At 41.2% G+C, this 21,822-nt stretch overlaps 2 protein-coding genes across 3 annotated transcripts in view; one reads left to right on the top strand and one right to left on the bottom strand.

Annotated features, from left to right (window-relative positions):
* The window catches only part of TFB1M (transcription factor B1, mitochondrial), a 65,292-nt gene that overhangs the window by 10,860 nt on the left and 32,610 nt on the right, over positions 1-21,822 (bottom strand). Inside the window, exon 5 of the mRNA XM_025925491.2 lies at positions 18,944-19,063. Coding sequence (XP_025781276.1) covers positions 18,944-19,063 — 120 coding nt within the window. The remainder of the gene's footprint in view (positions 1-18,943; positions 19,064-21,822) is intronic.
* CLDN20 (claudin 20) lies at positions 2,146-9,389 on the top strand. Of its 2 annotated transcripts, none has more exons than XM_086708211.1 (2): positions 2,146-2,530; positions 5,457-9,389. In XM_086708211.1, the coding sequence occupies exon 2, from the start codon at positions 5,852-5,854 to the stop codon at positions 6,509-6,511; it is 660 nt and encodes a 219-aa protein (XP_086564337.1). In that variant the 5' UTR covers positions 2,146-2,530; positions 5,457-5,851; the 3' UTR covers positions 6,512-9,389. The 2 variants fall into 2 exon arrangements, with proteins under 2 accessions (XP_086564337.1, XP_086564336.1); XM_086708210.1 differs by having other exon boundaries at positions 2,151-2,530; positions 5,749-9,389.

Raw genomic sequence — 21,822 nt, forward strand, 5'->3', positions numbered from 1 at the left:
GTGTGCGAAACGCTTCAAAAGTCACAGCACCCTGGGCCCGCGTCCCATTCCTGCTGTGTACTCGTCTTACAACCTTAGTCCAGTTACGTCGCTTCTCTGGGGCTCAGTTTTCTCATCTGCAAAGTGAGGACTCCTACGACCTCACAGGGTTGTCTTGAGAAGCAAGCAGCACAGTGCCTCAGGCAGTATCGGCATTACGGGGAAGAGTTTTATGAGCATTAGGTATTAGTATTAGGCCCCAATGACAACACCGAAGAGGGACAAAATGACTTAAAACTGCAGTCTCATTTAGAAAGGATACAATTATACTTTTAACCATACAAAGGTATGGTTTGTTTATCTACTCAAAACTAGCTTCTGAATTCATTCAACAAATGCTTACCTCTGCCCTTACTACTCCTGGCACAGGAGACTCAGCAGTGACGGGGGACACACAGAAATCCTTGCTGTGTGAGGTTCTTACGCCAGAGAGTTAGAAGTAGAGGGGCTCAGAGGTGGGGGGATTCTTGACCTATTGTGAAGTTTAGAAACAAGATGATGTGTTAATTAAGTGGATGTTGGGCGTGGAACCCTGGACGCCTTTAAGACCTGGGACGTGCCAGTTGCCAGGGTGAATTTGGCATCGACGGACGTGGGGAAACTGAGGAGAACAGGGGTGGGGAAGACCGGTCCTTGTCTCCGGTAGGTCTGAAATGTGTGTAAGTGATGTCACACTGGCACTTGGATATATAGCCGGGTGTTCAGGGGAGACGGCCAGCGAAGAGGCATGAACTAAGGTAAAGATAAGATTTATCTTCAAAACCTTCTGGGCTTAAAAGGTTACTTCTCTTACATGTCCACAGTGGAAGCAGAGGAGGTCAATGCGTTATATTTCTCTATAAACTTCTATGTTTCCATCTCTCTTTGTACAAGGAATCCTACACCTTGATTAAAGGTCTGTAATTTGTGAAAGTCATTTGCACTTCAGAAGTTTTTCTAGGAGAGGCAGTTAAGATTTTATAGGAGAAGGGCTCCCACCAAGGCAGAAGAGTAATCAGAGATGTTCTGAAAATGGAAAGAAGGCGTCCGTATCCTGGAGGCCGGAGCTGGGAGCTGGCTGGCCCCTCCACCTGCCATTGGTCAGCCTCAGCACAGGTCAGTCCATACTGTCGACCGTGGCAAAAAGCAAACAAGGCGAGGTGCTAAAGGGATCTGGTGGGTTTCTTCCGATACAGCAGAAATAACAATGCTGGTTCTGTTAGTGCCTGAAATTCATCTCTTCCTCACCCAGTATTTATGCAAAGAACTGTTTAAGTATTTCCATGAAACAGAAGAAAATAAGTTTACATATTAAAATTACAATACTATGGCTAAAAAATCCACAGGCATCAGATTCCTAAAAGAAGAAAAATACCTTGCTAAATGCCAGACTCAGAAAAGATGAAAACGAAACAAAAACACAACAAAAAATCAAGAAAAATCCAGATAATCAAAACGTGCATTTTATTATTTACAGTTTTTAAAGAAATGGCTATCATCTAATATAGCTACAATATCTGGGAAATAAAGTCTATTATCAAAATACCTTCTTTATAAAGTGGTTCTGAATTTATAGCTTGTAGAATTAGAATTAGTGAAGGAAAGTAAAATGTGAACTCAGAGTTGATAGACATGAAACGTGTCTGTATTCAAGGTATCAGGACCTCAATATTTGATTTCACTATTTCATTTAATATGCTCCACATCATTTTGGTGTAATTTCTTCACATTTTCTAAAAGCTCTAATTTATTAAGTTATACTCCAGAAATCTTTCTCAGTGGAAGGAATAACAAAAGAAAATTCAGGACACACCCCCTCCCTGACCCACAAAATACTTGTAGATTTACTGGTCAGAGTCTAGTCAATAGGGTTCCTTTATCTTTTATTGAAAAGATACATATTTTGAAAAGAGTCTTCTGGACATCTTTTTGAAAGCTACCAATTTTGTGACTCTTGATTTCAGACGAGTCACAAGCACCAGCATAAAAAGATCGTCTTGACTATCATTTGCAAAGCACAGTCTAGTTAAAAATATTTCAGATCATATCCTTTAATTGGGGACATAACAAACTGTATCTTCCAACACAGATAAAAATTCAAAAATAAATTATAACTGTGGACTGCAACATAATATTAAAGGAAAAGAAAGCCTTTTTGTGAGCACGCGAAGAATTCCTCCTCTGTACAGTGACACAAAAGCATTTTCAGCTTTCAGGTTTCGACAAATCCTGTTGTAACAACAACTCCCTCCCTTCCCCGCCTCTCCTTTCTTAATTCTCCCACAGCTCAAAAAATGAGATGGAGAACCTGGTATTTATCTTCTAGCACCATCAGCAGTCTCTACCTCAGATTCCCATGTTGGTCTTTATGTGCGAGTTAACTTGGTGGAGCTCTGTCCCTAATACTCACAGGCTGGACGGGAGCCTCAAGTGTGGCTTCTCCGCCTCGAGCAGCTTCGTTTGAAGACAACTGACAGAAGGGGGTTAAGACACTGAAGGCTCCTGACAAAAGGTATGGAACATGAGAGGCTTCTACAACGCTCAGAAATAGAAGTAGAGACCTTTAAGTATTTAGTTCGAACTGTAAAGTTGTCGGTCTGTTTTTAAAGTAACAGTTTTGTTATAAACAGATCTTGTCTGGAAAACTGACTTTACATTTTAATGAAATCCACTCCAGACTTTCTGTTGGCAAGTAAGTCCATAAAGTTAACACTCACAGGCTCTGTTCTGCAAGCAGTGTATTCTGGAGCCCTGAGAGACCTGTGTATTTAGAACTAAGTTTTTACATGCAATCCCTCTGCTGCTTCTGCTGGATTTCCCTGTATTCCACCACCACCACCACCACGGAAACAAAGTATGCTTTTATTCCGTACTTACTTACGAGATAGCAATGTGAGAGAACAGGCCACAAACTGTATCATACTTGTGGCTGGAGAGGAAAAGAAAATTCATAGCAATATAGCTAAGATGCCAGTATGTTTTTACAAAAGGAACAGTAATAGTGACCTTCATTGTGGAGAACAAATTTTTTCTGCAGAAGTTCTCCGTGCAGAAGAAAGCATTTAAGATCCGACATTCAACAGTGAGCAGGCACTATGCTAGCTGAATGCAATGTCATGTTGTTTACGCTGATTCCGGCTGTCTGTAATTTATCACTGCCAGTACGTGTTAATTAAGATGAACAAGCTGTCTGCAAGCCTGAATTACACTGAAATTTATAAAATGTATTGGTTAATGGGAAGAAAAAGGTTATAATTGGGAAGCTGAGCATAGATTGATCAACACATGAAGGTTACTCAACCAAAGTAAAAATAAAGAGGGAAATGAGATGCTCTTAGAGAATGTTAACAGCAATCTCGATGCCGAAGAAACCATAAGCTGACAAAGGTCTGGGAAGGCAGTAATTTAGGGAACTGCCTGGAATCTGAAATGTTAAAACCCAAACCTGAAAACAGCTATTATGAAACTATAAACATGTGCTTCATTTTTTTTTTTTTTTTCCTAGAAACTTTATTCTGTGCTATTTTAGTGTCAGGTATGAAAAGAGGTTTGGAAAACAGAAGTGAACCATACGGCTATGCCAAAAGCCGAAGTACTCTGATGTGTCTGTAAGTCTGATGCTTAAGGATTTAAAGTTTCAGGGAAACCCTTTCCTAAGTTTGTCATATTTTAAAGCTATGAACAAAAATATAAGCAGCAAATTTAGACAGCCCAGGATTTAACTTCTTAGAGAACCGATGCTATAACTATGTTAAGTTTGTACTTCTGATATAGGCACGGATTAGTATTACTTCAGCTATTTTACAAAAGCCAGGCATCAACCTCCTTGGGTGAGTCTCTGAGGCTAAGCTATTTGCCCCATTAATGTCTTGTGGTTTTTTGGTTTTTTTTTTTTTTTTCCCTTGCTGGGACAGGGAGTGGATAAAATTGACGGTTAATGGCGTTCTCTGCCTGCAGATGTAGCGTTTTCTGTGCTTCCCTGGAAGCACACGGAGAGCATCTCACACTTGAGTACTGGGGTGATGGTGGGGTAGGCGGGAACACCCGGACACTGTTGCTGAGACCTGCGTGGCCTCGGGGGGTTTACCACCTCAGTGTCCTACCCAATCGGGAAAAATGATGACGCACAGAGTTATATCTATGGTTTGGTTCAGCTCTAAGATTCTACAAAAATAAATCAGTTCGATGAAGGAAGAGAGAAAAGAAAAAATATTTCAAATGTTATTAGATAGCAACTGTCACGTGACAGAAAACAGCATGCGAATCACAGTGTTGATTATAATGTATGGAGTACTTTCTAGGTGTTGCATATTGTTCTCTAAGCCCTTAAAATGCATTTAACTCTTCGATATACATTCTATAATCCTATTTTCCAAAAGAAAATACCAAAGCAGAGAGACGTTCTGGAAAGCGAAGATTTGAGCCCAGTATTTTGGATTCAGAGCCCCACACTGCCTTTTGTAAAATATATGAATCGTGACAGAGCCACTCTAATACGTCATTCAAAAACTGATTCAGAAACACAAAAAAAGTTATTACTGTATTTCAGAAACCATTAGACTTCCCTCAAAGAAGGCAGTAATTACTGCCAGGGTAAAGCACAGCCAAGCCACAAATTCGGTGCCGTCTTTACTCTCTTCTTAAGAAAATGTCAAATTATTTTTGGTATTCTTTCACATACAACAAAGGATGTGGTTATTTCTGGCATGTACTTTCAAGATTCAAGGTCACTACCGAATCCGTCAGAACAACCGGTTTTACGGCAGACTACTTAATTCATCTGGGTCAGGGAAGGATTCTGGTCCCAGCTAGAAAGGATCTCACATTCTCACAAGCAGAAGACAGTGGCCTAATTGTTCCTGCACTGAGCGTCTTGCACCTGCAGTGAAACGAGTGCTAACCTAGATAAGGATTTTGTAAAAGTTTATTAACAGGAAATTAGGGATAATCATGCCTGTGGCTTTAACTTCTTTCCACGAATTTCCTTTCCTCCTTAAACAGTTTACTTGGGTTATGTGTCTGGCACATGGTAAGGGCTTAATGAATATTTTTTAAATAAAATCATTTTTTGAATACTTAAAACTTTTCTAAGATTTATAAGTCATTTTTTAATTTTTAAAAATGTTTTTATTTTTGAGAGAGAAACAGAGAGACGGAGTGTGAGCAGGGGAGGGGCAAGAGGGAGGGAGACACAGAATCTGAAGCAGGCTCCAGGCTCTGAGCTGTTAGCACACAGCCCAAGATGGGGCTTGAACCCACAAATGGTGAGATCATGACCTGAGCTGAAGTTAGACGCTTAACCGACGGAACCACCCAGGTGCCCCTAGAAGTCATTTTTAAGAGGTGGGCTTAAACTATTCATTTCTCCCTTATTAAGTATTTTAATTAGAAATCATAGGGTTTAAAAAAACCTGTAAGCTATTAAAATTCTTTATCAGATCCTACAACTGGAATTCGGTATGTCAAAATCTCCCAAGAAGGCATCATCATAGACTTCAGCACAGTTTAAATTCTAAAAAGAACAAAGTGGCCACTTTTCGAGAACCACCCATCCGCACTCTGGAGAATGACCGGTAGTCTCTGAGGGCCTGGCGTGAGCTTTTCTCTTGGGCTGGAGTGTCCTCATCTACTGCGAGGCCCACTCAAATGTGTTCCTGCTCCCACCGTACGTGGAAACGTAAGCCTTTGCGTTATCCTTTCTTTTAATCCCGGTTTGTCTTCCTTCCCTAGCCTTTGTTACTTGGTTCTCTGCCGCACAGACAGCATTACGGTTTTGACCAGGGGCCGTCATAATCAAGCAGCAGGTAACGGGGGACCAAGATAAGGTAACGTCATGGCGTCCGCGGGTCTCCAGCTCCTGGCTTTCGTCCTGGCTCTATCTGGGGTGTCTGGAGTGCTCACGGCCACTCTGCTGCCCAACTGGAAGGTGAACGCGGATTCGGGTTCCAACATCATCACGGCTGTCGTGCAGCTGCAGGGGCTGTGGATGGACTGCACGTGGTACAGCACCGGGATGTTCAGCTGCACCCTCAAGTACTCCATTCTGTCCCTCCCCATCCACGTGCAGGCCGCACGGGCCACCATGGTCCTGGCCTGTGTCCTGTCCGCGTTGGGGATCTGCACTTCCACAGTGGGGATGAAATGCACTCGCTTAGGAGGGGACGGAGACACAAAGAGCCACGCTTCTTTTGCCGGAGGAGTCTGCTTCATGGCTGCAGGGGTCTCTGGTTTAATCCCAACCGTGTGGTACACAAAGGAGATCATAGCAAACTTCCTGGACCTGACGGTTCCAGAAAGCAACAAACATGAGCCCGGAGGAGCCGTCTACCTCGGATTCATTTCGGCCGCGCTGTTGTTCGTCTCCGGCATGATTTTCTGCACTTCCTGTATGAAAAAGGCTCCGGAAGCTTGGCTCTTTGCAGTCAAGCAGCGGCATACCTCCGCCATGCAGCCAGAGGGCAGCTCCGCGTACAACCTCAAAGATTACGTGTAAATGACCGTGTCACGTGTATGGAATGTTTAGGTGCCTGCTGTGGCTTTCGTCTTTTCGTTTTAGAGGAAAACTGTAAATGAGGTCATTTAAAATGCCAACAAACTATTGTGTGCAATTAGATCTGTTTTAAGATTCTTCTTCCATTCCTTTTTTCGTGTTTTATCCAGTGGTTTATAACTGAAAAAGGTTCTGTTTTATAAGACAATTGATGGGGTTTTTTTCCTTTTAAGATAAACTGTTGACACATCTTCTGAATTGTTATTTAGTTGGATTTTATAGAAGAACTAAACTGCCAAGTATCAAAAAGCGCCTTTCTCTGTGTTAATCCAGGGTATCATCTGCTTTTGCTGGCTGTTGGTAACCACAGGGACTTGCTTCTGTTTTCAAGCCTGCTCTTTGACCATGAGGGAAAGAAGAGATGTCCATCTCTCTTAAGTGTTGCCCAAACCAGCCTCCCCAGCTTCCCACCTACCGTGACCTCCCTGCTTCCTTTTTCATTTTAGAAAATATCTACGTACGTGTCCAAGAGCCAACGATAGGCTATTCAAAGATTAGGCAGGCAGAACTAAGGAAAAGAAACTGGTAAATGCTACCACAGCAAAGCAAAACCAAATCAAGCGCGAACTGAAATCTCCAGGATTGGAAGGCATTAAGCACAAAGTAAGTGACAATAATAACAGCTTGCTTTATTTAGAATGCTTAAGAAGTGCCGTCTTCTGCTGCTAGCAAGAGGATGCTCCAGATTCTGTTCATTTATCCTACAACCCAGAGTCTTCCCCTTCCCTCTCACTGATGAGTATCTGGATGGTCGAAGTTACTTTAAGTTGTCGTTTTTTTCTCAAGTTTGATTCACGTTAACAAAAACACTGCTGTTCTCTTATAAATGAGCTGCTTCCAGTAGTAAACAGAACAAAAATTAAAGTATAAAAGAATACTTTAAAGATGTAAGTTAATTTGTGATATGTAATCCAAATATCTTAACAAGAAAATAAAAACTGGATTTTCTAATGCACAAAGGGGACAAGGCCCACTACTGTTTCTAATAATTCATGTAATTTAGGCTTAGTCATTGCTCACTATAAAATGGTAAAGGGGGAAAAAGGATCATTTCTTTGCACATCAGTAACTCAGGAAGTGTGAAGAATATCTTTTATGTGACTACATATTTTTCATTTGTGCCTACAGAAGTAGAAACATGTTTTATACCTAGTTTACTCACTCTCTTCTGCAACAGTATCATTGGCCATTAATAGGATGGCTAAAATGGAAAGGTATCATTTCATCTGGGAATTAGGAAAAGACATTTTTTTTTTTTAATTTTTTTTTCAACATTTATTTATTTTTCTGGGACAGAGAGAGACAGAGCATGAACGGGGGAGGGGCAGAGAGAGAGGGAGACACAGAATCGGAAACAGGCTCCAGGCTCTGAGCCATCAGCCCAGAGCCCGACGCGGGGCTCGAACTCACGGAACGTGAGATCGTGACCTGGCTGAAGTCGGATGCTTAACCGACTGCGCCACCCAGGCGCCCCAGGAAAAGACATATTTAAACAGAAGCTTAAAGTATGGATTTCTTTTGGAGGGTCAAAATATTTTCTAAACACATGTATACTAAAAATAACTGGTAAAAAGTATTTTTATGCAAATTAATGTGACCAGATTGGTTTGGCACCTGTATCTCTCCCCTTTTGCTTACTGGGACTGGCTTTATATGCAGTTTCTGTACCTGATAGTCCTATGCTAAAAGTTCACCGTATGTGTTCTATAAAAGTCTATACATACTTCAAAAAATAATTTTTATTTTGCTCTAGAACATTTTCTTCTTAAATAGGCACAGGGATGTTCTGAACTCCAGAAAAGCAGCCATTTCCTACAAATAATAGCCTAATTCTATCCAGACTGGACACAGCAATGATGAAATGGCTCAGAGTCCCTCCGTCCCCCTAGGCCGCACCCTTGCTGCATTCCTCCACCCAGAAACCTTCCACACTCACCCCTTCCTTGCCCGCCCACGCTCCGACTCCTCCTTGGGGGTTCACGCGGGACCTCCTTTGTGACCCCACTCCTGACTCCCCGAGGGTCGCTGCTTCCAGCCCTGTACTCTCTGGGAATACGGTCTATTCAAACAAGTTATTGCATCTCCGACTAGACTCTGAGACAAGGTACTGTTTTTACCTTTGTAGCCTCCTAACTTGCCAACAGCGCTTACGAGGACGTGTCAGTCCTTCCGGGACGTACACGGACTGGTTTAAACCTCAGGAGGACTCTAGGAGGCAGGCACTATTCCTAGCACAGAGGGGAACTGAACCAGGGGAAAGTACAGTACCTCACCAGCCCAACAGCAGGCAGCTGGTAAGCGGAGAGATGGGATTCAACCGGAGGGAACTGGCCCTGGAGTCAGACCAGGTGCCTGCCGGCTTACGCAGGGCACAAGGCTGCGCGGCGCGTGTTACTGAATCTAGGTCTCGGTCCCCTCCTGTGAAAATGAGGATAGAACGGCACCTACGCACACAGGGGCTGTAAGGATTCAATGACAGGATGTGCACACAGCATTTGAAGGGGCGGGGGCGGTAAGCACGCTCGGGACTTTCTTGGTCCACACCAGCATTTTCCAAAGGGGGGTGGGTGGAGCCTGCAGAGGACACAGGGCAGCGCCGGGGGCCGGCTTTGGTCATCACAGCTGGGGTAGCGGTACTGGGACCCAGTGGGCGGAGGCCAGAAATGCTATGAAATACCCTACAATGCCTGGGCAACAAAGAATTTTCTAGCCAAAAATGTCAATTGTGAGGAGGCTGAAAAACCCTGATCTAATGTATTTGAATTCTATTTAAACATTCATTTTAAAGAAAATAATAAAGTTGCCAAACCAAAAGAAAACACCAGAAAGCCCCAGAATGTCCTACTTATTTTACCTACAGAGCAGATATATGTGTATATGTATGTATGTATATGTGTGTGTGTGTGTGTGTGTGTGTGTGTGTGTGTGTGTGTGTGTATGTGTGTGTGTTATGACTGAAGAAATCAGCGAGTAATCTGGGCAACGACATGGGCAGGTGAAAGGGTCATCAGCACACTACCTACAAATGGGCAGGAGCAGGCCGGGGTATAGACAGATCCAATTCTGGATTCAATGTTTTCTCATTACATCTTTTATGAGTATATTTTTAGCTACAAGGCTTTAGCATAAATTCACTGTACTGACTTTTGAGATTTGTATCATAGCCTACAATCCCGTGAACCTGTTGCAATCTCTTCATTACCTCTGATAATTTTTTAATTCACTTCACTGCACTTTATACATACACGAATGGGTCACCTGCAAAAATGCAATTTTGTTTCTTCCTTCATTGGGCTTATAATACTTCTTGTTTATTTTATTCTTGAGTAGTTATAAAAACATAACTTGTATGAAGGTAAATTGTAATAATAAATATCTTGTTTCTATCCAACACTAACTTGATTTTTAAGAAGGACTCTTGTAATTATAAAACTGGATTTTAGTTTACACGTTTATTTTTATTTTAGACTCACTCTCAAGAAGAATTTGAGGCTACTTACGATAAAACTGCCGGCATAATAAGAACAAAAACAATGATAAAATAAAGTTACAAAGAAGAGAGAGAGGATGCTATTAAATAATGCTGTTTGAAGGCTACTAAAGGAATTACGTATGAAACTTAGTTTAGAACTTGGAGCAACCTTGGGGCGCCTGGGTGGCGCAGTCGGTTAAGCGTCCGACTTCAGCCAGGTCACGATCTCGCGGTCCGTGAGTTCGAGCCCCGCGTCAGGCTCTGGGCTGATGGCTCAGAGCCTGGAGCCTGTTTCCGATTCTGTGTCTCCCTCTCTCTGCCCCTCCCCCGTTCATGCTCTGTCTCTCTCTGTCCCAAAAATAAATAAACGTTGAAAAAAAAAATTTAAAAAAAAAAAAAATAAATAAAAAAAAAGAACTTGGAGCAACCAAGGCACAGAAGGCCACATGAGGCGTCTGATGGCGGTCTCGGGCAGGTGCCTACAGAGGCTAGAGAGGCTGCCGGGGGTGCCGCCTAAGCCCCCACTGGGCTGTGCGTCCGTCCCCAGCTGCTGTGAGTGCAGGGCGCTACCAGCTCACACGTGCGGAACTGCCTCCCTTGGTAGACTAGGGCACCACTGCTCCTAGGAGGCGGCCGTGAGCCAAAGACTGACCACACACGTGTAGAACATGCCATTCCCTCGACTGAGTCTGTGGGACAGTTTGTGCCCCATTGCTCCCCCTCTCCCCACTACCCTCTGACCCAGTGGGACCAGGCTGATGCTGGTCTCCAGGCACAATATTCCTGCTTAGCTTTTGTGCCCCCCCTTGCTTTATCCTGCTTCCCTCACCCTTCTTCTGAGAACACTCAAAACGGCACTTTCATAAAAATTCTCATCTCAGTCCCTAATTCCAGACAATCAGACCTAACACAGAAGAATATTAGTTAAGTAAAAAAATATGTCCACAGGGTTCTCAAATATAGGGCAATATTCAACAGAAATAACATCCTCACTATCTGATTTCAAAACACACAAAGGCTTGAAAAAATGGCTTTCTTATGTGAATCCACCCATTTTACGAAGATCAAGATTACTTCACAAAGAAGTCAAGGCCTCAATAGCTGTCAGCAAGGATGGCTGAAAGCTTCTAAAATGTGGTCCTCAAAGGTCAGGCATGGATGCCTCAAGTCGTGACCTTTTCTTTATAATGTCACGGGTATATCATCGTTAATTCGTCTAAAATTGTATTGACAATATGCTTTAAATCTGTCCCATACAGGGTTAACTTGCTCCACATGCAGTACTCCTAATAGGGCAAAATTAGATATAAACTATATGAAAGTCTTAAAAATTAAAATCTGTATCAGGATATACCGTAAATAGTTTATAATCATAATAACAGTGACCTTCCACTGACTGCCTCCAAATGCATTACTTCACATTACTTCTCAAAACAATCCTTCAAGGGTGACATTACTGCCCCAATTTGGGATATATTAAAATTCAGCCTATTAACCTGACCGAGTTCTTGTAATTAGGGACACTGGAATTCCAGTACATCTAGTTTCCTTTAAAATACCTCTAGGGGCACCTGGGTGGCTCAGTCGGTTAAGCATCGTCTGACTTCAACTCAGGTCGTGATCCTGCAGTGCATGAGTTTGAGCCCAGCATCCGGCTTTTGCGCAGAGCCCGCTTCAGACCCTCTGTCTCCCTCTCTCTCTCTCCGCCCCCACCCTGCTTGCACTTGCTCTCTTTCAAAAATAAAAATAAAAAAAAACATATAAAAAAATACTTCTATTTATTCCGCCAGAGTATGCTGCCTCTATCATATTAATGAAACGAGCCCATTGCAATTCTCATTTTATATCTAAGCGACCTACCTACTACGTTTGAGGATAGCATAGTGGTTAAGACCCAAAGCCTATCCATTCTGTTGGGAGTAGGTTAGATTAGAAGCCCCATGACCACAAGTTTAAAAAGAAAAAAAAAAATGACACAGAATTTTGAGGGTCTAGCTAATAGCTTAGTATTTCTCAAATTTGATTAATGTGCAGATCGGCTCAAAAAATTACTGTAGAACTCCAGAAATACGTGGATTCTTCAGGGTTTAAAAATGTCAGCTTGAGAAACTTAAATAAGCTTTATTTGCTCATGGAAGCATTTTTCAATTGTGAATCTGCACTGTAAAACATTTTGTCTTGTAATTGGTAAAATAATTTTATGAACTCAATAGTGAAATGAAAATACAAAATTTTAAAAATTCTGACTTAACTCTATTCACTAAAAACTCCAGAAGTTTAAGAAACACTAGAGTAAGTCAATTTGACAAATTTTATGAATCTAACCTAGGAAGTTGCATTTTCTGTAGATAGAAAAGAATTTTGGGTTCAAATTTTGGGACCTAGAGAGGTTAATAAAAATAATGAGTTTGACAAGAATTTAGGTCAACTATTCTGAACAGGATTATTCTAGTTCATGGAAGTAAAAGCCTTGCCTTGATTAAGTTGGTTTGTCTAAAGACCAATAACCAGGAGGGATTACAGATTCTCCAGAAAAATTCTAAGGTGGTATAAATACGTTCTTGAAATATCACAAAAGAAATTCTCATATCTAATTCTCAGGGTTGGTTGAGAAGAAGTACTGACTTTTAGGAAACTTCTTTGAGCATCTATAGAGAATTAACCCCTCTCTCTGGACTCCCCAGTGAACCTGCCTGTACCTCTATTTTAGCACTTTTTTTCACTTGTGTTATGAGTTATTTGTGTTTATGACTTTCTCCTCTTGTATTCAGAAAGGTTTAGCCATAGGGTTAGGCTTGTGCCATTATTTTATCTTCTCTAGAAGATTCTTCTCCTTTCTTAAGAAAATAAAAAATTTTTTAAATTTGTTCAATGCAACCATCCATCAGTCAAATATTTTCTGGCTTTCCTCAGAATATTCCCAATCTGCTAAATAGTACAACTACTTCAGAGCAGCAGAGAATTCTCTGAGAACTAAAATTTAATCATTTGATTTACTATTTTCCTTTATCATAATACAGTCTCTCTCCTCTTTGATAACTGTTTTCCTAGATTACAAATAAATTCCTTGCATGTAATATTTATAACATGATGAAAAGCATCTCAAGAAAACTGCTATGAATATGTTTAATTTGTTAAAAAGCAAACATTCCTCAATAAAGTGAACCAAAAACATAGCTAGTTTTTTTTCAAATAATAAATATTTTCATGAGGCCTTAATCCTTGAGGAAAGAACATTAACTAACTGCATGTGTATCTTACCGCAAAATCAAGGATAAGGTTGATAACAACCTCTAAAAATGCCCTCAACTAAGTAACTAAAACAAAGAAAAACTTTCCATTAAAAAGATTCTAAAATCCACCTTAAGAAACACTTGGTAAAATTTAAATAGCTTCAAGATTCTGGACTGTGGTCAGAACCCTAAGTAAAAAGCCTAAAAGTAAAGATCTTTGTTTCTGATACATTGGGGTCCTACACTATTCAAAATGTTATATATGCTCATATGTGCATTATGAGAAGAAAGAAAGCTATATGGTCAACTGGTTTTCTTCATTACAATGGCCATCTGTTCTAGGATAGAAAATACCTGAAAGCACAAATAAATTAAACCTGATGATGACCTATAAGACATCTCCAGTCATTGGGTCCTGTCTGGGATCTGACAGGATCTATTATTTTGGAAGAAACCATTTACAGTGTCTGAAAACTTGAGATGCTAAAGGGAGGTGGTACTGAAAATGAGTTTTCTGAGCCTGACTTAGAAAAAGCTGAAAACTATTATAGGAGGGAAGAAGGACTGAATTCCTACAGTCACGCCAAAGCTCAGTCAACTGTGGTGGACAACATGGCAGAGAAGTGGATGGTGGGAGCAGAGACTACGGAGACTTCTCAGACCACGCTTCAACATGGACAGGGAGGGCTAACACTACTGGTTGGGGCCCCATTCTAAATAGATCATCTCGATCCAAAAAACCATATGATACAATTTTTTTCATGCTGTCTACTTTCCTTAATGAATCTCAAATGAGACTTTATACGACTTTATTCTTGAGAGTTTCGGCAAGCAAGAAGAAATCTGTTCCTCACCAGCTGTGAACTCCCTGATGCAGACTCCATGTCTGATGGTGCTCCTATCCCTTTCATCTTTCAGGCATCACCAACCGCCCCCCTCCGCCCCTGCCCCAGCCTAGCCTGGCCTTTCCACTCAATACACATCCGACAAAGAAACAGATGAGTTTTTATAATATATATCCTATAGTAACTCATCCAGTAGTAGTTCTGCTAAAACAGACACCACTTTATTGATTTTTATTTTTGGCAGAGAAACTCTGTTTCTGTAATTAGCATGTAATAGTAACAGTCTTGTTTAATATCCAACTATTTCCCACAGATGATTAATCACAAGTAACACTGCCAAAACAGGATCTCTTAAAAATGTGCAAAGAGGAGGACCGAAGAGGGCGGTGGAGGAAGACCACCCCTGGCTCACCTCCTCCATGGACACAGCAGATAACAGGTACATCTGTGTGACTAACCCTAAATAGGACCTGACAACAGCAGAACGGATCTTGCAGCTAATCACAGCAGAGGCAACACTGGAAAGGGGAGGAGGAACAGAGCTGTGGTTGGGAACCAAACCCCGAGTGACACTGACCACAGGAGAGAGCAGGGAGAAGGGAGATCACACCGGACACCAGATACCCCAGCACCGGGAACACAAGCACCCACTGCATCTGGCCTTGAAAACTAGCGACGCTTAACTTAGGGAGCTTTTAAAATCAGCGGGGCTTAACTCTGGGTACCTTAAAAATCAGTGGGATTAACTCCAGGAGAGCAAGAGGACATAGGAAACTGAGTCCCCACCCTTAAAGAGCCAACATATTAAACAGCTCCACCCAAGCACAGCACAACACCAGGAGCTTGAGAAGTGCCCACGGAATACGTGCAGGAGATTTACTTACGAATCTCAAACGTGCACTAGAGGGGCAGGGGTCTTCAGAAGACCCCCCCGAGAACAAAGCGCTGGCAAACACCATTTCTCATCCCCGCTCTTGGCCTAGCTAGCCGGACTTTTGCGGGAACCAGCACTAATGCTCCCCACCTGTCTAGCTAGTGCCATACCCCGTCCCCTCGTGTGCTCCTGTGGACTGGCCCCATCTAACCTGCCTGCCGTGGCAGGCATCCCTCCAAAGCGGCTCCTGCCCTGCCACACACTGCAAGCAGCCCTGGCAGGGCTCGGGGCCACTCCAAAAGTGCCACCTGCCCCGGGGAGAGGGAGAGGAAAGCCCACGCAGCACGGCGTCCAGCTGCAGTAGCTGAGCCTTTTCGCTGGCTACTCAGGGACAGAGCCTTGCCATTCAGTGGGCCCGCAGCTGTGGCAGAGGCTGACTGCAAACACCTAGTCTGATCACTGACTTTACCCACCTACAAGCCCAGGTAGTCCTCAGACGGGCACCTCAACAGCACAAGGACCAAACCCCATCCAGCACACCCACAGCACACGAAAGTGGGTCACTGCAGCTGACTGGGCTGAAGACAAACGTGGCTCGGCCACGATGGCACGGTGCATGCCGTCCGCATAGGAGACGCCCCTGGAGCACCTGCTTCTGGTGCCCAGGGCACACTGTGCTACAGGGCACCACATGACCTCTTCTATGCAAGGCCACTACTTTCGAGGCCGGGAGACATAGCCGACTTCCCTAATACACAGAAACAAAGTTAGACAGAAACAAAGAGTCAGGAGTGTGTCCCAAATGAAAGAACAGGACAAAAATCACAGCAAAAGAGCTAAATGAGCGAAGATAAGCAAAATGCCTGATAAAAAAATAAAAGGAATGGTCATAAAGATACTGGACTTGAAAAAAGAATGGATAAGCTAAGAACTTCAACAAAGAGAAAATGTAACACAGAACCAGAGATGGGGAACTCAATAAGTAGAATTAAAAAAACACACTAGAGGGAACAACAGCAGATCAGGGGAGGCAGAAGAATGGATCAGTGATCCAGAAGACGGCACAATGGAAAGCAATTAAGCTGAGCAGCAAAACAAAAAAAGAATAAAAAATGAGAGTACGTTAAGGAACTCAGAGACATCATCAACTGTATTAACAACTGCATCGTAGGGACCCTAGGAGGAGAAAATATAAAAAGGCAGAACTCTTATTTGAAGAAATAACAGCTGAAACACCTTCCCTAGCCCAGAAAAGGAAAGAGACATCTGGATCCAGAAAGCACAGAAAACCCCTAACAAGATTAACCCAAGGATGTCCACACCAAGGCGTAAAAAAAGTAACAATAAAGAGAGAATTTTAAAAGTAGCATGAGAAAACACAGTTACATACAAGGGAAATCCCATAAGGCTTTGGCAGATACATTCAAAGTGCTGAAAGGAAAAAACCTGCAAGCAGGAATACTATCCAGCAGGATTTTTATTCAGAATTGAAGATGAGATGAGGAGTTTCCCCAAACAAACATTAAAAGAGATCATCGCCACTAAAACATCCTTATAGGAAGTGTTAAAGGGACTTGAGGGGAAAGGAAAGGCCATAACTAGAAGAAGTTATGAAAGGAAAAAAAACTTCACAGATAAAAGCAAACTTCTAATAAATGTAGATTAATCATTTAAGAAAGTATGGAGGTTTAAATACAAAAGTAGTAAAATCAATTATATGTACCAAACTCAGCCAAGGGATTTCACATTTTACAACGTAAAAAGATGTAAAATATGATATCACATACATAAGACATGGACAGGGTAAGTAAAAATTTAGTGCTTTTAGAATATGTTCAAACTTAAGCAACCATAACTTCATACAGACTTCTATTCACATTAAGATATACATGAACCTAATGGTAACCACAAATCAAAAACCTGTAACAGATATACAACAAATAAAGATAAAGAAATTCAAGCATAACACTAAAGAAAGCCATCAAACCACAAGGGAAGAGAGCAAGAGAAGAAGAAAGGAATAGAGAACTATAAAAACATACTGTGTATGTGCATTACACCATACACAAAAATAAACTTAAAATAAACTAAAAACCTAAATGTGAGACCAAAACCATAAAACCCCTAGAAGACAACATAGGCAATAATCTCTCTGACACAGCCATATTTTTCTACATATGACTCCAGAGGCAAGGGAAACAAAAGCAAAAATAAACTATCGGGACTACACCAAAATGAAAAGCTTTTGCACAGCAAAGGAAACCATCAACAAAACAAAAAGCAACCTATTAAATGGGAGAAGATATTCGCAAATGACAGATCTGATAAAGGGTTAGTATCCAAGTTATACAAAGAACTTACGCAACTCAACACCAAAGAATTCAATTAAAAAAAAATGCACAGAGGACTTGAGTAAACATTTTTTCCAAAGACGACATCCAGATGGCCAACAGACACATGAAAAGAGGCTCAACATCCCTAATCATCAAGAAAATGCAAATCAAAACCACAATGAGACATCACCTTGTATCTGTCAGAATGGCTAGAATCAAAAAGACAAGAAATAACAAATATGGGTGAGATTGTGGAGAATAAGGAACCCTTGTGCCCTGTTGGGAGAAATGTAAATTGGTGCAACTACCGTGGAAAACAATTTGGACATTTTTCAAAGACTTAAAAATAGAAATACCATATGATCCAGTAATATGACTACTAGTATTTACCCAAAAAAACACAAGAACACTAATTTGAAAAGATATATACACCCCTATTTATAGCAGTTATTATTTACAACAACCAAGATATGGCAGTAATCCAAGTGTCCATTTATAGATGAATGGATAAAGAAGATGTGGTACATATGCATGCATGTATACACACACACACACACACACACACACACGCACACACACAAGGAATATTACTCAGCCATAAAATAAGAATGAGATCTTGCCTTTTGTAATAACATGGATGGACCTAGAGTGTATATGCTAAGTGAAATATGTCAGGGAAAGACAAATACCATGATTTCAATTACATATAGAATCTAAAGAACAAAACAAACGAACAAATAAGACACAAAGAAACAAACAAACCTAAAACCAGACTTAACCACAGAGAACAAACTGGTGGTTGCCAGAGGGAAGGGGGGTGAGAAGATGGGTAAAATAAATACAACTTCCAGTTATAAAATAAATAAGTCATTGAGCACCTGGGTGTCTCAGTCAATTGAGAATCCAATTCTTGATTTCAGCTCAGGCTGTGATCTCACAGTTTGTGGGATCGAGCCCCGTGTCAGGCTGACAGTGTGGAACCTGCTTGGGATTCTCTTTCTCCCTCTCTCTCTGTCCCTCTCCCGCTCACATGTGCACGCTCTCTGTCTCTGTCTCTGTCTCTCTCTCTCTCTCTCACACACACACACACACACACACACACACACACGATCTCTCTCTCAAAATAAATATATTTTTATTTACTGTGTGAGCACTGAGGAATGTTGAAGATTGTTGGATCAATATGTTGTACAACTGAAACTGACATAACACTGTATGTTAATTGCACTTCAAATAAAAAAAAAGGTGGAAAAAAAATTCATGATAAAAAATGTTTGAGGTAACTTGAATTTAGAAATCTATGCAGAAATCACAAAACGAATACTGATTTCTTTTTCTGAAGATGAAGTGACCATACAATTTATCTTCCATCCTAGAATACTTTTAAGAGTATGAGGTGATAATACCACCACCACCAGGGAAGCATGGGTAAACGTAGACATTTGGTCACTGTAAAAGGGAGAAAAAGTAGGACAAGAACTATTCACACAGTGTGATTTTTCTTATTCAGGAGAGATAAACAGTACAGTTTGCATGGAAGTGAAGATCAGATCCTAGAGATAATTTCCTATGACACATTCTCAGATGAACAAAGATTTACAAATAAACAGAAACTCACCTCTGGTTTAGGGACAAAAGCCCGACCCGGAATGGTCAAGATGTGCTGAACGTTGCAGAGGTACTGGGCCATAACAGAAAGGCGACTGCGCTGTTTGCTTCCTGTACTGGCTGTAAGTCTCTATGGGACAAAAAGGAATTTTTAGCAAATAATTAATCCAGTCTGATTAGACGGAATGCAGCCAACATCCTATTATCTATGGACACTAGATGGAGTGTTGAGATAAATTTTAAAACTGTAGGCTGTCTGACACATGATACACAGGCAGCATGGGGAACATTTTCCTCCAATATCAGCAGAAGCGAACCTAGGAAATGTGAATTATATCCTATATAATGCACTCAAAAATCCAGTAAGAAAACTTCCCTATCACTGGATGCTGGGGATTTTCAAACCACTGTTACATTATGTAGGAGAAGGTCCTATATGAAACAAGTATCAGTCTATATTTGCTGAATGAAGAAATTAGTAAGCATAATTAAGAACTAAAAAGACTTATTTAATTTTATGAATTACCAAAATATATGAAGGAACATTTTCAACAGTGTGCTTTTCTTTATTTAAATCTAATAAAACTTAGGGTCGCCTGGGTGGGCCAGTCGGTTAAGCTGCCGACTTCGGCTCAGGTCATGATCCCACGGTCTAGGAGTGCAAGCCCTACATCAGGCTCAGTGCTGACAGCTCAGAGCCCGGAGTCGGCTTCAGATTCTGTGTCTCCAGGTCTCTCTGCCCCTCTCCCATTTACACTCTGTCTCTTTCGCTCTCAAACATAAACATTAAAAAAATCTTTTAATCTAATAAAACTTTGAATATTCAGAACTCTTGGAGAGTGTTCTTTTGTTTTTGCAAAAACCAGGAATTTCATCTTTTAAGAACCTAAACAATTTTAAAACCAGGTGTATCTAAATTTTTTTTTTAATGTTTTATTTATTTTTGAGACAGAGAATGAGCAGGGGAAGGGCAGAGAGAGAGGGAGACACAGAATCCGAAGCAGGCTCCAGGCTCTGAGCTGTCAGCACAGAGCCCAACGCGGGGCTTGAACTCAGTAACCGCGAGATCATGACCTGAGCCGAAGTCGGACGCTTAACCAACTGAGCCACCCAGGCGCCCCAAAACCAGGTATATCTAAATTAACTCATAATTGCAATGCAATTTCAACCAAAATCTCAAAGGATGTTTGGAAGGAAATTTACATTAAATTCCCTAAAATTTTATATGGAAAGACAAAGGGCCCAGGGTAGCCAGAAAGCTCCTGAAGAACATCAACGTGGGGCAGGCTGGGGCAGACTCACCCCACCAGACATCAAAATTAAGGCCAAGTATGGCATTGCTCTAGGCACAGACCAACAGAACAACGGCCTTGGAAACAGACCCAAGCACATGTGGATGTTTGCCGTGTGACAGATGTAAGGCAGCAACCACTAATAGAAGAAGGATGGACCACTCAATCTGTGATATTGGTAGAAGTAGGTATATCTACAGGAGAAAAGAGTAACTCCCCATCTCGTACCATAACCAAAAATAAATTCCAAGTGCATTAACAAAAAATAAAGAGCAAAACTTTAAAATTTTTATAAGTATTTATTACTCCATGCTAGGCAAAAATTTCTTGAAGATGCAAAAGCAAAAGCCGTAAGAGACTGATCTGTTATCTATTAAAATTTAAAACTTCCATAATAAAAAAACACTATAAACATAAGTCACAGAGAGAAGGTATTTGAAACTCCTTTGACAAAGGATTAGTGTTCAAAACATAGGAGAACTCCTACACATCAGTAACCGAAAGATAAACAATAGAAAATATGCTAAGAAATACACTAAGAGCACCCAAATGAACCATAACCATGAACTATGCTCAACCACATTACAAATTAAGGACATACACATTTCAGCTATAATGAGATAAGCTTTCCTATCCACGAAATGAACAAAATTTCAACAACAACAAAAAGAGCCTGGCAGAACCTAGAATTGGTGAATATATGGAGCCAGAGGAACCCCCACCTACCGCTAGGGAGAACAGGTACAAGCACTCTGCATTACAATTTGGCAAAATATACAGGAGAGCCGAAGCTGAGTACACCCTCATGACCCTTTAGGTCTACCTTCAGGACGTGTCCTAGAGAACAGTACATATACTTCCACAAGGAAATACCGTGGAAGAATGTTCCCTACCACATCATACATGCATAGCGTCAAAAATGGCGAGAAAAACATAAAGGCCCGTCAACAGGAATGAATAAGCAAACTGTGGTAATTTTGACAATGGAACACTAAGTAACAGTTAAAATGAGTAAGAAGGTGTTACCAGCACAGATCCCAAAATAGAGCAGAAAATAATGAAGTGGCAGAAAACATGTGGAGTATGACTCCATGTATATAAAAACTTCAAAACATTACCCGTCATTGTTTCCTGTGTGTGAACATATATGTACTGCAAAACACATGCATGGGAATGATGAGTATCAATTTTGAGTACAACTCACAGGAGAGAAAGAAAGGGGGCAGAAGAGGGTTTTAAGCATATCTGTAACATTTTATTTCTTAAAAAAAAAGACCTAAAAATATGGCAATGTTAAGATTAGACATAACTGAGTGGAGGATGAAAAAAAATGAGGCACACTGACTTTTAAAAAATGTATCCTGCTTCTCTATGTTCTTAGAGTTTACTGGATACTCTGAGCCTCTTCTAAGTGATACAGGGTCAGCCTTACAAACGCCAATGGCTGCTGGATTAATCGCGGAGTTGAGCACGTCGGCCGTGTGCCACACCACTAAATGAATGTTTACCGCACTGCATTTTGTCTTCCTGCTTCACTGTCATGTGCAGATCCCTAAAATTCCCTATTATTTGCTACTTCTGACCTGTTTGGACACGA

Source organism: Puma concolor, chromosome B2 (assembly GCF_028749965.1).
Source record: "Puma concolor isolate L17-30 chromosome B2, mPumCon1.1.hap2, whole genome shotgun sequence".
Classification (NCBI taxonomy): domain Eukaryota; kingdom Metazoa; phylum Chordata; class Mammalia; order Carnivora; family Felidae; genus Puma; species Puma concolor.